An 18,016-nucleotide genomic window follows, 5' to 3' on the forward strand; every position below is an offset into this window, starting at 1 on the left:
CATCACTAGTATCAGCAGACAAACCCCAGATCCAATGAGTCCCTGGTGTCTTTTTTATAATGTATACTGACATTATATGCTCAAAGTGCATTTTTTAATTTTATTTTTAAAATAAAAGCAATATATGCACACCATAAAGAACATTCTGATGGTGCAGAAAGACATAAACTCCAGAGGTAGGAGTTTACCTTCCTCTGAGTCCTCAATACTTCTCCCAAAAGGCACGAGGTAAAGAATCCTGAAAAATGTTTATGTCCAAGCCGGAATGGGTACGTGATTATTGTTGCTGTTTAATCTCTAAGTCGTGTCTGCAACCCCATGGACTGTAGCCCACCAGGCTCCTCCCCCCAAGGGATTTTCCAGGCAGAAATACTGGAGTGGGTTGCCATTTCCTTCTCCAGGGGATCTTCCCGACCCAGGGATTGAACCTGCATCTCCTGCATTGGCAGGCAGATTCTTTACCACTGAGCCACCAGCGAAGCCCATATATGTGATTGTGTGTGTGCAAATATATACAAATACATACTATTCCAGTTTAACTACATGTTATACCATTTACACTGTTCCTTGACTTTTTTTGGCTCACAAACTCAAAATTCTTTTTATGATCCTAAACATTAGACTAAGGGTTTGGCAGCCTGTATCAATAAATAACTTATCAAGAGATAATACATTCTCTCATGTCCCTAACACTCAGCTGTGATATTATTTAGCTTTTTACTTTCTCGTGTTTTTATTTCCATAAATATCCCCCGTCTCCAGCTTCGACTTCCTTCCCGTGCTTTGTATGTCTTGGAGGCTGTTCTGTCTCATCCCATAGAGGTGTTCTTCGTTCATTCTATGGCTATGGCATTATTAATCGATTCGATTCCATTTTTGATGGGTGTTTATGCTGCTTCTGGTTTTCATTTGTCTCTGCTGTTACAAGCAAACCGCAGTGAACATCCTTATTCCTGGTTTTTGCCACATTTTTGTAAGTACGGAATAAAGGCCAGCTCCCTGGAGTCTAGCCTCAGGGTCAGAAGACTTGAATATTCTGATTTGGATCGATTCTGCCCCAAAGGTTGGACCAACTTACTCTTTGATCAGCGGATCTGTGGTCAGCCTCACCTCCGCCTCATTCTAGCCGTGGGTGTAATCATACAAGAAAATTTGGTGCCATCTGAATATTGTCTTCTTTTGATTGGACTTTCTTTCATTGTGACAGTGGCCGAGCATCTTCTTTGTGAGTTTGGTCATTTCTGTTCATTTTTCTCTCCCTGGTGCTTTTTAGTAGTATCTGATTCCGTTTTTAAAGATAGAGAGCTTTTCCAGTCAATCTCTCCTTCTATCTTCCCTGCCAGGTCACCTCATCGCTTTTAAGACCCAGACGGTTTATCCAAAGCTGCCTTTCCCCTCCCCCAGGGAGCCATGGGCCTGTGATGGGCCTGAGGGTGGGTTGCGGGGTTGTGGAGAACGGGAGATTTGCCAGAGCCTGGGTACCCGCTATCTTCCCAACATCACGCTGAGCACAGGAGTGAGGGACAGATAAGAGCTGTCACCAGGGGCAGAGATAAGAGACTCGGCCGGCCAGGAGGTTCTGGGTGATACTGCTGCAGAGCCAGAGCAGGCTTAGCACACACCCACCTGTGAGTCTGGGGCTCATGCCATCCCAGGACCGAACGTGGGGTCCTGTGTGGTTGGATGTCAGTGCTGAGGGCTTCCTGGGTGGCTCAGCCGTAAAGAACCTGCCTGTAATACAGGAGGCCCAGAAAACGTGGGCTCTAATCCCTGGGTCAGGAAGATCCCCCTGAAGGAAGGAATGGCAGCCCACTGCAGTATTCTGGCCTGGAGAATCCCATAGACAGAGGAGCATGGCAGGCTACAGTTCCTGGGGTCGCAAGGACTCGGACATGACTGAGCAACTAAGCATCCATGCATGCACGTCAGTGTTGAGCTGGTTAGCAATTGGGCTTGGAGTCAGAAAGGTTCTACGGGTCCCTGGCCCTGCTTCTTACTGCCTCAGAAACCACAGGTCAATGATGGGTATTTCTGAACCTTAATTTCCTCACCTCTAAAATGGGGGTTAGTAGCGCAATTAGGTAAAAAGACTCTCCAATTCAGACCTACGACCCTCTGCCCCGTCCGCATAAAATGAAGAAAGTGAAGCTAGTGTAGTGGGCAAGGCACAGAATTTCAGATTAAAATGTGTTAAAATGGCTCAAGTGTTACTGGTCCATGAGGCCCAGTAGTGTGGGAACTGCTGTGTGAGGTGAACAAATGAATGGAGAGATCCCTGGAGGTCCAGGGGTTAAGACTGTGCCTTCATTGCCAAGGGTCCAGGTTTCACACCTGGTTGGGGAACTGAGATCCCAGAAGCTGCACAGCAAAAAAAGAGAGAGAGAGAAATGAATGAAAAGCACTTAATACAGCATCTGAAGCATAGGTGGTGCTCAGAGAGTGGCAACTGTTTCATCATCGTGATAAGCTGATGCTGATGGTGGTGATGGTGCTGATGGTGATGATGGTAATGACAGTGGTGATGGTGTTGATGGTGGTGGTGATGGTGCTGATGGTGGTGGTAATGGTGATGATGGTGCTGATGCCATGGTGATGGTGGTGATGATGGTGGTGGTGATGGTGGTGCTGATGGTGAAGATGGTGGTGATGGTGGTGATGATGGTGAAGATGGTGGTGATGGTGGTGATGATGGTGATGATGATGGTGCTGATGGTGGTGCTGATGGTGAAGATGGTGGTGGTGGTGGTGCTGATGGTGGTGGTGATGGTGGTGGTGATGGTGATGATGGTGGTAGTGGTGATGATGATGGTGCTGATGGTGGTGATGATGGTGGTGATGGTGATGGTGGTGATGATGGTGGTGATGGTGGTGGTGATGGTGGTGATGGTGGTGCTGATGGTGGTGATGGTGATGGTGGTGATGATGGTGGTGATGGTGATGGTGGTGCTGATGGTGGTGATGGTGGTGGTGATGATGGTGATGATGGTGCTGATGGTGATGATGGTGCTGATGGTGGTGATGGTGATGGTGGTGATGATGGTGGTGCTGATGGTGGTGGTGGTGAGGGTGGCGATGGTGATGGTGGTGATGATGGTGGTGATGATGGTGGTGCTGATGGTGGTGATGGTGATGGTGGTGGTGATGATGGTGCTGATGGTGGTGGTGGTGATGATGATGGTGCTGATGGTGGTGATGGTGGTGCTGATAGTGATGGTGGTGGTGATGATGGTGATGACAGTGGTGATGGTGGTGCTGATGGTGATGACGGTGGTGATGACGGTGATGATGGTGGTGATGATGGTGCTGATGGTGGTGATAGTGGTGATGGTGATGGTGGTGGTGGTGGTGATGATGATGGTGCTGATGGTGGTGATGGTGGTGATGGTGGTGATGGTGCTGATGGTGATGATGGTGGTGGTGGTGATGGTGATGATAATGGTGCTGATGGTGGTGATGATGCTGATGGTGGTGATGATGGTGATGACAGTGGTGATGATGGTGATGGTGGTGCTGATGGTGGTGGTGGTGATGGTGGTGCTGATGGTGGTGGTGGTGATGGTGGTGATGATGGTGCTGATGGTGATGGTGGTGATGATGGTGGTGATGGTGATGGTGGTGGTGATGGTGGTGATGGTGGTGGTGATGGTGGTGATGATGATGGTGCTGATGGTGGTGATGGTGGTGCTGATAGTGATGGTGGTGGTGATGATGGTGATGACGGTGGTGATGATGGTGATGACGGTGGTGATGGTGATGACGGTGGTGATGGTGGTGATGATGGTGGTGATGGTGGTGCTGATGGTGGTGATGGTGATGGTGGTGATGGTGATGGTAATGGTGATGATGGTGGTGATGGCGCTGAGGGTGGTGATGATGGTGCTGATGGTGGTGATGATGGTGATGACAGTGGTGATGATGGTGATGGTGGTGGTGGTGATGGTGGTGCTGATGGTGGTGATGGTGGTGATGATGGTGGTGATGGTGGTGGTGATGGTGGTGGTGGTGATGATGGTGGTGGTGCTGATGGTGGTGATGATGGTGGTGATGGTGATGGTGGTGGTGGTGATGATGATGGTGCTGATGGTGGTGATGGTGGTGCTGATAGTGATGGTGGTGGTGATGATGGTGATGATGGTGGTGATGGTGGTGCTGATGGTGGTGATGGTGGTGCTGATGGTGATGACGGTGGTGATGACGGTGATGACAGTGGTGATGATGGTGCTGATGGTGGTGATGATGGTGGTGATGGTGATGGTGGTGATGGTGGTGGGCTCATGTGAGAACTTAGGCAAAAGAAAACTTGGCGATGCCTACAAATAAGGTTGCTCTGTTCCAAGGCTGGCATAGCCTGGGGGCAGGCCTGCAGTGAGCTTGTTCCCCAAGTCAATTGGGTAAGCCCGAGAACACCCAAGAGTAGGAGAGGCATCCTAGGCACCAGCCCCTGGTCACTGCCCAGATCAGCAGGGAGATCACGGGGTGGGGGCCAGGGGAACTAGCCCCTCCATACCCAAGAGCACCCACCACCTGCCACGTCTCGCTGCCAGAAGCTCTTCACAGACCGAGCCTGGCCTCCTCCCTGCCCCCAGCCGGGTGAGTGCACCGCACAGCTGCTCTCCAGCTGCCCTCCCCCCAGGACCAGACTCTGCAGCTCTGGGGCCAGTGAGGTGCTCCCCGAGAGCATCCCCAGGGGCCCCCTTGGGTTCATGCACTCTGGCCGTGGGGCCACAAGTACAGAAAGCCATACAGCCTGCCCAGATGGTATCTGGAGTACAGGCCCGCTCCCGGGCACCTGAGCCAGAGCCTTTGGAAGGGATCTTCTTATAGGTCCTTTCTGTGACCCCCATGGTACAACTGAGGGCTCCCTGGTGTGCTTGGTCATGAAAGAGGGTGATGTGGCAACCTCTGATCCCCAGTTTGACCCCTGAGTCCCCGTGGCTGCCTGACTTGCTCACCGGCTGTCTCGTTTGCCCCCAGGTACATGATCACCAGCCTGGACCGCACCCACGCCGGCTTCTACCGCTGCATCGTGCGTAACCGGATGGGCGCTCTGCTGCAGCGACAGACGGAGGTCCAGGTGGCCTGTGAGTACCGCGTGGGGCCAGGGAGAGGGGGGCCATGAAGTGGAGAGGGTCTGCAGGGTCTTTGCCCACCGGCCACACACTGGGAAGAGCTGAACGCCAGCCGTGGCCTTCTGTTCTGGTGGGTGCTCGTGGCAGCCCTTCCCGCCATCCGGGCCGGTGCCGTCCACTTACAGCGGATGGAACCAAGGCCCGGGCTCTCAAAGCCACACTGCCGACACATGACACATCTCTGCTGGCTGTGAGTCCAGCACTCCTTTTTTTATTTTTAATAGCTGCGCCAAACGTGGGATCCTAGTACCCCACCCAGGGATCAAACCTGTGCCCCCTGTGTTGGAAGTGCAGTCTTAATCACTGGGCGGCCAGGGAAGCCCCCAGCACTCTTTAGATGGGACTGCTTGCTTCCTTTTTGAAAAGGAGGCCTGCCATCTGCTTTGAGGGTCTCCTCTGGGCTTGGTCTCCAACTTGGGAAATCTTCATAATGGCAGACTTCCCCAGGGTCTTCTTGGCAGATTTCCCAGGATCCCCCCTCCCCACCATGACCTTCCCAGGTGGTGCTGGTGGTAAAGAAGCCGCCTGCCAATGCAGGAGACAGAAGAGATGCAGGTTCAACCCCTGGGTCAGGAAGATCCCTTGGAGGAGGACATGGCAACCAACTCCAGTATTCTTATTTGGAGAATCCAATGAACAGAGCAGCCTGGAGGGCTACAGTCCATGGGGTCCCAAAGAGTCGGACACGACTGAGATGTAGCATGCACGCACCCCACAACCTGGAATTTTCCATCCTCCAGCTTGCCTAGCCCTGGAGCAGTAAGAGCTTGGAGGCCCCCACAGTCTCGGGAAGCACTGTGAGACGCCTCGTGGTGGGTCTCAGCTCTAAAGGGAGAGGGGAGGTGAGCAGCCAGAGTTCCTGGAGGGAGCAGAGGGTAAAGGAATAGACCCTTGCTGAGCCTTTCGGGTGACAGCCTCCCCTCATTGCCACCAGGACCCAGAAGAGCGTCCTCAGATGGGGGATGAGAGAGAAGCCTCCGGAGAACCCATTGCACCAATCAGCTCCACCCACACCCCCCACCATGACTCAGTATCCCCTTCGCAGACCCCACAGACCCTGTATGCTAGAAATAAGCCTCAGTATGGGCCGTTTCATTCTGGGGTTTTTAGGGGGAGACATCTAAGGTTGCCCAATGGGCCATGAGAGTGTGGGAAACCTTAATGAGCCCTGATTTTTTTTTTTTACAAAGAGGACCCCCTTGAGACTTCCCTGGCGATCCAGTGGTTAGGCGTCTGAGTTTCCAATGCAGGAGGGGCACAGGTTCAGTCCTTGGTTAGGGAACTAAGATCCCTCATGGCGTGGGGCATGGCCAAAAATAAAATTTAAAAATAATAAAAATTTAAAAAGAAAGTAGCTTGCCTTCCAAAAAAGAAAAAAACTAGACACCCTCTCATGCAGGGCTCACTAGGGCTTGACTCGGATTTTACACAAAAGAGAGCTTATTACTTTGGAGAGAAGCATGGGAGAGAAGTCAAGAAGAAAGCCTCAAGTGAGGCGAAGAGTGTTTACAATAACTATGGAGAGCAGCCGTAATCAGAAGCGGAGGACCAATTGTCCCATAAATCAACGCTAAGGAGAACTCGGCTTCCTCAGAGGAGAGGGAAAGCCCTGAATTAAAATGACGGGTCAGGACCGCAGTTACCGGCTGGAGGGCTCACACGGAGCTCTGTTTAGCGGGTTCCCAGAGCCTCGTGGTGCGGGGGCGGCCATGAGTCGGGCCGCAGAGAGCCCAGGAGTATGTCTGTGCGTGCTCAAGGGTGGGTGTGGGTTCATGCATGTGAGTGTCCAGATGTGCTTCTGGATTGGTCTGCCTCTTTGTTCACCTGTGTGCAGCTGAGGGCTGTGCCTGGTTTTCGTTGCAGCACGTGGGATCTTCAGTTGCAGCATACAAGGTTTTAGTTTCCCGACCAGGATTCGAACCCCGGTCCCCTGCATTGGGACCAGCAGACAAAAAATGCTGACAGCAGGCTTCAGGGTTCTTCACGTGCCAGGTCATGACCCTCATGGGGATGGACAGAGAAAGCATGGGTTCCAGCCCTGATCCAGTCGCTGACTAGCTTAGGGCTCTGAGCACCTGGGGAGTGGAGGGGTTACAGGTGGGAAAGGAACCACAGCCTCCATCCCCCTGGAAAGGTGAGCACACACCCAAGACCCTGCAAAACAATCAGAGCCACAGGTGCAAGCTGGACAGCGCGTCCCTAAGGAGATGCCCAGGAAGACAGAAGAGCCCCCCAAACCCCCCGCCCTCCAGTGTCACTGTGCAAATGTCGTCCCTTCATGGGTCCCTGGGGGCAGGTCTCCAAGGTAGGAAGGCGTGTCCCGGGAGCTACATCTTGAGATGGGGAAACTGAGCCTCAGAAAGGTCAGAGGACTGGACTTCCCTGGTGGTCCAGTGGTTAAGACTCTGCCTTGCAAGGCAGGGGACGTGGGGTCAATCTCTGCTCGGGGAACTAAGAGCCCACGTGCTGCCCACGTCACAGGTAGGGAATACATGCACTGCAACAAAAGATTCCACCCGATCAAGGAAGGTCCCACGTGCCACAACTGAGAGCCGATGTGGCCGAATAAATTAAAAAAAAAAAAAAAGTGATCTGGAAACAACCCAAGGTCCCACAGCTGGTATTTCTACCATCTTCCTCCTCCTTCCTCCCCTAATCAACCAAAGACTGGAGCTGTGGACCCAGCCATGGAACCAGCCATGAACAAACGTTGAGCTCAAATTCCCCTCACCTATCCCTTGGCTTCCCTGGTAGCTCAGAGGTAAAGAATCCACCTGCCAATGCAGGAGACCCCGGTTCCATCACTGGGTTAGGAAGATCCCCTGGCGAGGGCCATGGCAACCCACTCCAGTATTCTTGGCTGGAGAATCCCACAGACAGAGGAGCCTGCAGGCTATAGCCCATAGGGTCGCAAAGAGTTGGACGCGGCAGAAGCGACTGAGCAAGCAAGCATGCACTTATCCCTGGCTGTGTGACCCTGGGCAAGTTACTTAACTTCTCTGTGCCTTCATTTCCTTATTGTAAAAAAGGAATGCTACCTTAGTGCCTACCTAGCTGGGCTGTCATAATGAGTAATCAATCAGTGCATACAAGGGACTTCCCTGGCAGTCAAGTGGTTAAAGACTCCTTCTAATCAGAGGGTGTGGGTTTGATCCTTGGTCGGGAGCTAAGATCCCACACTCCTGGAGGCCAAAAGACCAAAACATAAAACAGGAGCAATGTTGTAACAAAATTCAATAAAGATTTTAAGCAATCAGTGCACACAAACCATCATGAAAGGCCCTCAGCCGGGGGTGGACGAGTACACTTTCTTCTCTGCCAGGCCAACCAGGGAAGGCTTCCTGGAATAGACATTCACAGCCTTTCTCATTCTCTCTGATGGTACCTCCCAAGGTACCATCCTCTGCTGTCCAGGGCTGGTGCTAGGGTGGGGCGAGGAGAATGGGAAATTGAAGGAGGCACTCCCTCTCAGGGACTCACCGTCTGCTTGCAGGACCCTGACAGCGGGTGCCACCTTAAATCGTTCCCCTCCCCCACCCCTCGCAGTCCTGGGGCTCTCCCAGGCTTTTGTGCCCCGCACACCGCCTGCATCTGTCTGTCCCTCCGTCTGTTTACACTGTCACTCAGGTGCTTGCCGTTCTGAGGATGGGTAGGGTACGGATGCTTCTCCAGACCCCGCATCTCCCCTTCTTGCCAGTTCTGCCCCCCAGGGTGGGAGGGTTTTGTCCTGGGGGTTCAGCAGCGGGGTTGGGTCAGATCGGGCCGGCAGGCCCCACCCCTGGCTCCCACCCCCCACTTTCCAAAGAAGGGCTGTGAATCGGGTTCTAATGGTAAATTAATAAGGCAGCTGTGCTAACCACTAATGACGATGGCACAGTCGTTACAAAAAGCTTCTTTATGTGTTTTTAATTACAGCAATTAAAGAGAAGTCAATAAAACATCACCCCCACCCCTAGCTCCCTTCTTGGCCCCACCCTGAGTCTCTCTGTTTTTGTGAAGCTGCCATACATTTCTGGCATGCAGCAAGTGGGTTAAATGGCTGAGAGGGTTGGGAGAACCTTCTGGAGTCAGCATCCAGCCTCCGTAGGCTCCTCTTAGTCCTCCTCACCTCAGCAATGTCCCCGACGGTATCCCAGCCTCACTGGGTGGGCGATGGCTCAGACTTGGAACCCCCAGCCCCGGCAACAAGCCCCGCCCACCCATCACGGGGCCAGGGGCTCCTGCTCCCTGTTCTCCGAGGCAGCTTAGCAGCCCCCTGTGCAACATGAGAGCTGACGGCATCAGCCCCACTGTCCTTTGCGCTGGGGTTGATGTCCAGAATGCCAGGGGTGGGCCCATTCTTCTTGATCCTCAGCCTGAGTGGAGTATTAAATGTGGAAGAAGGGAGAAGGAGATACGGCTGAGGAGGTGGGGCACCGGGGACAGAGGGTGACGTTCTCAGACGCAGTTGGACGGTTTGATGTCACTTAGGATGCAGTGGAAGTCGTGGATGGTTGGAGGCAGAGCCTCAGCTGGACGGAGAAATAGCATCCTCGTAAGAAACAATCACAACCACAATTAAGTACCATCCCATGTCCACCAGACGGGCAAAAACCAAAGAGTCTCCAAGACCAGGTGTTAATAGAAACTCCCACCACTGCCGACGGGAGTGTGAATTGGCAAATTGATGCAAATCAGGAAAACAGCTTGGCGTTACCTCATAAGATCAACGTGTGCACAGCCTACAACCCTTCCACCTTTAGGCACATCCTCCTGAGATTCTCTCAGCGACGAGTGCTAGCAGGCCTACACGAGACTGTCCTTAGCAGGACAGCAAAACACCGATAACAAGCCCGCCTGCGACAGCACTGCTCTGTCTTGGTACACGGACACCCAGGCGGCTCTGAGGATGACCAAGCCAAGTACAGGACACAGGTGGAGCTCCCAACAAACACGTTGCACAAACAAAGCCAATTAGAGCGGATGACATACAAGATAATCCAGAGAGCTTAGAAACAGGCTGAATTAACCATAAACTGTTCAAGGATGCATCTTGAACAGCAGGGAAACTTGAAAGAAAGAGAAAAAGCAATGATATGATGAACACAACATCCAAGATGGCGATTAGACCTCTGGGGGGCGCGGCGGCGATGAGCAGGAGGCTGTCGGGGAGGGAGGTGAGGTTGGTTCGTCTTCTGTTCCTTAAACTGGGTGGTGGGTTGTTGTTGCTGTTATTGTTCAGTCGCTACGTCGTGTCTGACACTTTGCGACCCTAGGGACTGCCGCACGCCAGGCTTCCCTGTCCTTCACCATCTCCTGGAGTTTGCTCAAACTCATGTCCATTGAGCCATCCAACCATCTCATCTTCCGTTGCCCTCTTCTCTTGCCCTCAGCCTTTCCCAGTGGTGGGTGTGTGAGCATTTATTCTTCTTCTTTGAACTATTCATAAAATTATATTCACTCTTTTTTTAATGCATGACACATTTCATTATAAAAACGTTTTAAAAGTGGGACCTCCCTGGTGGTCCAGTGGTTAGGGCTCCACGCCTCCCCTGTAGGGGGCACGGGTTCGATCCCTGGTTGAGGAACTTAAGATCCCACATGCTGCGTGGCGTGGCCAAAAGAAGAAAAAAAAAAGTTTTAAAAATAACTAAAAACGGTAAATATACTCTGAAGTGGAATGCATGCTTTACAAGACCTTTTAAGATAGAACAAAGACATGAGGAATAATTTTTAGGCCCCGTCTAGCTGGGCCCCAGCCCTACACTTCTTTGCTCTCAGGGGAATTCCTAGGGCGTTAGATCAGTTCTGCAAGGCACGGTATGGTATGTTCACCAGCTTGCATTGCCGAGAGGAAGTGCAGTAAATAAGTCCTTGTGTTTCCACCTCAGTGGGAGTGAGTTTCCCTAGGAGATCCTGGACCCCCAGCCCCACCCTCGTGCACTTCTCTGTAGCCTTTCCCCGGCAGTGGCTGACTAAGCAGCCCCCTTGCAGCTGGTGTTCGGGACATACACGCCTGTGCCCTGGGTCCCATGAGCAGAGACAAGGGGCTTCCTGGGCAGACCTAGCAAGCCCATTTGGCAAGGTGAGTGGAGAGAATCAGGAGGGTTCTGGGGGTCTCAGAGCCACAGTGAGGGGAGATTGTGAGATGGAATGGTGGATGGGAGCAGCAGCGGCAAGACTTGGACCAAGGTCAGCTCTGCCCGCCCTTCACCTGTCCATCCTGCCGTATGTACATACAGTCACCCATGTCTCCATCCCTCACTTCCTCCGTCCATCCACTCATCCATTTTTCCATCATCCACCCATGGCACAAACCCACCAGCCGACCCCACAGGCGTTTTTTAAATTCTCTGTAACTAGCCCTTCTCTCCTGCCTCCTAGTCTTCACACATTCTCCTCCTCTGGACTTTTACTACTGCCAACCACACACACACACACACACACACACACACACACACGCGCGCGCGTGCACGTGCGTGCGTGCGGCTAACACCTACCCTTTATATAGCTCTGCTTTAAAAAGCCTCACCCCGGCTGCCTTGGTGGCTCAGTAGTAAAGGATACACCTGCACGGCGCAGGGGACACAGGTTCAATCCCTGCTCCAGGAGGACCCCACGTGCCGCGGAGCAACTAAGACCGGGAGCCTCAACTGCTGGAGCCCACACGCCCTAGGGTCCCTGCTCCTCAACAAGAGGAGCCACTGCCACGGGGAGCACCCATGCCACAGCCAGAGAGGAGCTCCCGCTCGCTGCAGCTAGAGAAAAGCCCACCCCGCAACGAAGACCCAGCACCGCCAAAAACAACACATAAATCATTTTCTTTTAAAAAAGCCTCACCCCACCTCCCAGTCTGAAGTAGATAAAGGAGATTTTCTCTGATGCCTCCTCTCATAGAGACACCTTGTTTCTCCGTCCTAACTGTTGTCGCAATATGTCGCTGCATGGCTGTCGGTTGCTTTTCTTGTTCCCCTAACCCTGCCATAAGTTCCACAAGGGCAGGAACCAGGGCTTTCTTCAGCACCTATCGCAGAACCTGCCTGACCCACAGAGGGGACTCAATAATGAATCATTGCTTGACAGTACTGGGTGACTTTTTAAATACGTATTTATTTGACTGCACTGGATCTTAGTTACAACCTATGGGACCTTTACTTGCAGCATGTGTGATCTAGTTCCCTGACCAGGGATTGAACCTGGGACCCCTGCTTTGGGAGCCAGGAGTCTTAGCCACTGGACCACCGGGGAAGTCCCGGTATTTGATGAGTTTAGAGAGAAACTACTGTGTGTGTGCAGAGTATGGGGCCAGGTATCTTAGAGGGATTTCCTCATGAATGTAATTAAATAGAACTGCCCCATGAAGAGTTCAGTGCAGCAGAAAGAGATAAAGAAGGTGTATGAAGAAGTTGAATGCAGGGGCTAAGTCGTGGAGGAGGCGAGGGCATGCAAAGAGAGGGGCAAATCTGGATGCTCGCTGGATGCTGGCCGGCCCCGCCCTAACTGCTCAAGCTGGATAAGCCACTCTATCTCCATGAGCTTTAATTTCCTCACTGACGAAATGGAGCTAATAAAACCCGAGAGAGAAGAAAGAAACACTATTACCATGAAATTGCTTTAAATTGTTCAAATATATCTTCAGAGTTCTGTGAAAAGTTTTTTAAATAGATAAAATTATTGTGAGGACTGAAATCAATGTGATTTATTGATGCAATTTTTTTATAGACAAAGCCAAGTAATAGAAATTAGTAAACAACTAAAAGATGCATATTTAGGAAAATTGAGCTTTGTCGTATTATTCCGCAGATGGAATGAAACAATCCTTGTGAAGTCCAACTAGAAAGAAACCTGACGTAGGGTCAGCAACTATTTGGGTGGCGGGGGTAATCTTCGTTCGAGAGGTTGATGTTAAAACTGTGAAAAATGCATAGGATTCCAATATTTTGATACAATGAATATTAGATACAGTTTTAGCACTTTAATATACTCTTCCTGTGTCTATGGCTACATAACAAATTAACCCCAAACATCATGCATTGCTCAGTCACTCAGTCATGTCCAACTCTTTGCCACCCCATGGACTACAGTCTGCCAGGCTCCTCTGTCCATGGGATTGTCCAGGCAAGTATACTGGAGGGGTTTGCCATTTCCCCCTCCAGGGGGTGGACTGCAATCATTTGTCTTGCTCACAGATTCTGTGAGTCTGGACAGAGCATGATGGGAACAGCTTATCTCTGCTCTTTGATGACTGAGGTCTCAACTAGAAGACCCAAAGGCTAGGGGCTGAAATTACCTGAGGGCTCACATGTCCAGGGTTGATGCTGGCTGTCGTCTGGGACTTCGGATCCTCTGCACAAAAGCTGTGTCTGTGTGGGCTAGACTGAGTTCCCTTACAACACGGCAGCAGGATTCCAAGCAGGAGTGTCCAGAGAGCCAGGTGGAAGCTACATCCTTCTGATGACCTAGCCTGGAAGTTACTTAGCATCACTTCCAGCATATTCTACAGGCGTACTCACAGATCCCTCAGATTCAAGGGGAGGGGATATGGCCCCCATCTCTCGGTGGGGGGGGTGTCAGTCACAGTGTAAGAGGGGCATGTTCAGTTCAGTTCAGTCGCTCAGTTGTGTCCGACTCTTTGTGACCCCATGAATCGCAGCACGCCAGGCCTCCCTGTCCATCACCAACTCCCGGAGTTCACTCAGACTCACGTCCATCGAGTCAGTGATGCCATCCAACCATCTCATCCTCTGTCGTCCCCTTCTCCTCCTGCCCCCAATCCCTCCCAGCATCAGAGTCTTTTCCAGTGAGTCAACTCTTCGCATGAGGTGGCCAAAGTACTGGAGTTTCAGCTTAAGCATCATTCCTTTCAAAGAAATCCCAGGGCTGATCTCCTTCAGAATGGACTGGTTGGATAGGGGTAAATACTGATGCAGCCAGCTTTTTTTAATTGAAGTATAATTGGCGCACAGTTTAACTGTGTTAATTTCAGGTGTACAGCAAGGTGATTCAGTTATATATGCATGTATATGTGTGGGCTTCCCTGGTAGCTCAGCTGGTAAAGACTCTGTAATGCAGGAGACCCTGGTTCAATTCCTGGGTTGGGAAGACCCCCTGGAGAAGAGCGTGGCAACTCACTCCAGTATTCTTGCCTGGAGAATCCTATGGACAGAGGAGTCTGGTGGGCTACAGTCCACAGGGTCGAGAAGAGCTGGACATGACTGAGCAACTAAGCACGGCACAGCTGTGTGTATGTATACATATATAAGGCTTCCAGATGGCTCAGCGGTAAAGAACCCACCTGCCAACATAGGAGATGCAGTGCAGGTTCAGTCCTGGGTCAGGAAGGTCCCAAGGAGAAGGAAATGGCAACCCACTCCAGTATTCTTGCCTGGGAAATCCCATGGACAGAGGAGCCTGGCGGGCTACAGTCCTTGGGGTCGCAAAGAGTGAGACATGACTTAGTAGCTGAGGACGAGCACAACATAAATATACATATTCTTTTTGAAATAAATAAGCCTCTGTTGTTAGAGTCGAAGCCCACCCTGACCCCAGCAGGCAGGTGGGCAGTCAAAGCCTTCCCACCACATCTCCGCTGCTCTTCTCTGGGCTGATGGAACATCAGAGCTGGGACCCGTGGTCCCCTCTCTGTCTGCTGATGGGGTGGACATGCTTCTAAAGGAGCAACATGGTGTTGTGTTGACACGTCTGTGCAGGCTCACACACAAGGGCCAGGAAGCTGGCCCCCAGAAGTGCCTTTCACCCCACACCTAAACCCCTGCCGCAGTACAGGGCAGGGGGCCAGGGACAGACCCCGGGTCTGAGTTCAGATCCTGCCTCTGCCCCATCCCAGCCACGTACGTGCTACTGGACACATCAACCAGCCTGTTTCAGAAGGTGTTTATTTTTTTCCATTGTAAACTCTTTGAAATTATGACTGACGTCTCCTGGTTGTTGAATGAATCCATTGATTCATGGACATACAGGCGTAAATGGATATAAAGGCCAAAAGCACCGAGCGGAGCACGCGGTCGTGAGGGAGGGGGTGATGGGGCCGCGTGAGGCGGTCCAAACGCGGCGGCTGTTCCCGGTGGCCACCCTGGGTCTGCCCCGCGATTTCCTTGCGCTCCCACCGGTCCCCACCCAGGAGCGGGCAGTCTGGGTTGCTGACCTCCGGTCGCTGACCCCTACGTGCGCTCTTCCCTCCCGCAGACATGGGGAGCTTCGAGGAGGGCGAGAAGCAGCAGAGCGTCTCCCACGGAGAGGCCGCCGTCATCCGCGCCCCGCGCATCTCCAGCTTCCCGCGGCCGCAGGTGACCTGGTTTCGGGATGGCCGCAAGATCCCGCCCAGCAGCCGCATGTGAGTGTCCCCCCAACCCCACCCCCGGGGGCGGGTGTGAGAAACCAGCCCCGCCCGGGGCCACACGGAGCCTCCAGACGCGGAGGACGAAGGGTCTTTTCCACTCTGGGGTGGAGCCAGGTGGGGGACATCCCCAGGGAGGGCAGCCAGGTTCCCAGGGGGCCTTTCTGGGAAACCCTGGGCCAAGACTTGGAACTAGGACAGCTCTCAGCCTTCCTGGGGAATCCCAGGGTGTTGGCCTCTGTCTGTCAGCTGGAGAATAATTCTGCCTCTCGGAGCACTCCAAAAGCTCAAGCACTCTGGCACAGACAGAGGCTCTGGCCCCGTGGCTCCAGGCCAGGATTCGGGGCGCACAGGCAGGCGCTGGCATCTCCCGGGCAGGGTGGACAGCACTGGGTGTTTCTGCTGGGCAGGCGGTGTGTCTGGGTGTCCATCAGTGTGCACGGCTGTGTGTTCTGGCCGCGGGGAGGAGGAGAGGCCTGGCAGGGAGAGGAACACACCGTCCTTTCAGCCCTAACAAGGCCCCTTCTGTGTAGCCCAGGTCAGGGGTGGTGGCCGCCGGGCTTGTGGGCAGAGGGATGGAGCCGACACCTCCCCGGAGGGTGGGCAAGGGGTCAAGGGTGGGACACAGCAGCCCTCCTGACCCCCCAGGAGACAGCCCGCGGAGGCGTTCCTCTTTAAGACTCCCACTGTCCCCTGCTCCCAGCAGAGGAGGAAGCCCACCCTTGTCCTGGTCCACGTGGGCCACAGGTCCGCTGTGGGTGGAGCCTGTCCGGTCTCTGTAGGAAGCGCCAACCGAGATGGCCAATTCTTGCCTTTGGGGAGCATGAGGTTCCACGAGAGATGTTATAATCGTGTAACATAGTAACATCCTGGCAACAGCCATGGCGGTACGGAGCACCTGTCGTCTCTGGCCTCTGCTCCGCATACCACACGTCACCCTCTGCTCCAGGACAGACACGCGCCTCCCAGTGAGAGGTGCTCTGTCTCCTTGACTTTTCCATCGCCGGAGTGCACGTTCAGGAAATATTTGTTGAATGAATGACCCTCACGAGAACCTTACGACGCTGCTGATTTTATCCCCATTTTACAGATGGTAAAGTGAAGGCCCCCAGTGCTTAACTGCTCTGCCAAATCTCACACAACTGGTTCCAGGCTTGCCGACTCCAGAGTCAGGGCCTTTTTTGTATAATGGTTTCAGTGTCTTTTTTAAACTATGTATGTGAAGTGAAAGTCGCTCAGTCGTGTCCGACTCTTTGTGACCCCATGGACTATATAGCCCATGGAATTCTCCAGGCCAGAATACTGGAGTGGGTTGCCTGTCCCTTCTCAAGGGATCTTTCCAACCCAGGGATTGAACCCAGGTCTCCCACATTGCAGGTGGATTCTTTACAAGGTGAGCCACAAGGGAAGCCCAAGAACAGTGGAGTGGGTAGCCTATCCCTTCTCCAGTGGGTCTTCCTCCAGTGGCGTCTCCTCCACTGCAGGCAGATTCTTTACCAACTGAGCTGTGAGGGAAGCCCAGATATGTGTGTATTTGTGTATTTGGGGCTGTGCTGGGTCTTCATCGCTACACACAGGTTTTCTCTAGTTGCGGGGAATGGGGCTACTCTCTGGTTGCAGTGAGAGGGCTTCCCATTGCGATGGCTTCTCTTGTTGCCGAGCACGGGCCCTAAAGGCAGTGTCTTCAGTCGTTACAGCTCACGGGCTCAGAGGCTGTGGCACACAGGCTTAGTTGCTCCGTGGCATGGGGCATCTTCCCAGACCAGGGACTGAGCCTGTCTCTCCCGCATTGGCAGGCACACTCTTAACCAGGGGGCCACCAGAATCAGGATCTTTAATTCTCTTTTGTGTGGAAATTATTTGAGAGCAGGGACAAAGACATGGAGGCTAAACAGGATAAAGTGATTGCACTTGTGGAAAATTGATCTGGTGATTCTCAACCTGGCTACCATCTGAGATCATTTGGCACCATTTAAAATACATTGATCTTTCAATTCTGCCCCTCACATGCTCTGATTGCATTGAAACAGTGTGTGTATGTACCTAGACATCGGGATTTTTGAAAGCTCCCCAGTGATTCCAGCATGCAGCCACAGTTGAGGACCACTGTCCTGGAATGTGTCCGTTACCTCCAGATACCATAGTGCTGCATAACAAGTGGTCCCAACGGCCTGATGCGATAAGCATGCATTTATCATTCACGTCAGCAGAATGGTGAGCTTGGCCTGGCTCTCTCGTTTGTTCGGGGCTGGCTGATTAGAATTTCTGGGTGAGTCCCTTCTGATCTGCTGTCCCAGGCTCCAGCCAGCCGGCCCTAACATCTCCTCCTGGCAGTCGCAGAACAAGCAAAGTCAAGGTTCTGCTGACATCCCATTGGTCAAGGCAAGTCACGTGGTAGAAGTCAGACTCAAGACGCAGGGAAATTAACTCTGCTCTTGAGAGAACTAGAGAGTCACCTGGCGGAGGTGCTGCTACAGAGCAGGTGATGGTTGGGGGTGGGGGGCGGGTACCGCAGGTTCACAGATGGACCCGTGCTGTGTGTGAGGATCCC

General features: G+C 52.7%; 1 protein-coding gene across 2 annotated transcripts in view; it reads left to right on the top strand.

Moving 5' to 3' along the window:
• Window positions 1-18,016, top strand: part of SDK2 (sidekick cell adhesion molecule 2) — a 348,454-nt gene that overhangs the window by 230,349 nt on the left and 100,089 nt on the right. For both annotated transcript variants that reach the window (XM_024981091.2, XM_024981092.2), the window contains exons 3-4: window positions 4,975-5,081; window positions 15,315-15,462. In XM_024981091.2, coding sequence (XP_024836859.1) covers window positions 4,975-5,081; window positions 15,315-15,462 — 255 coding nt within the window. The remainder of the gene's footprint in view (window positions 1-4,974; window positions 5,082-15,314; window positions 15,463-18,016) is intronic.

Source organism: Bos taurus, chromosome 19 (assembly GCF_002263795.3).
Source record: "Bos taurus isolate L1 Dominette 01449 registration number 42190680 breed Hereford chromosome 19, ARS-UCD2.0, whole genome shotgun sequence".
NCBI classification, from domain to species: domain Eukaryota; kingdom Metazoa; phylum Chordata; class Mammalia; order Artiodactyla; family Bovidae; genus Bos; species Bos taurus.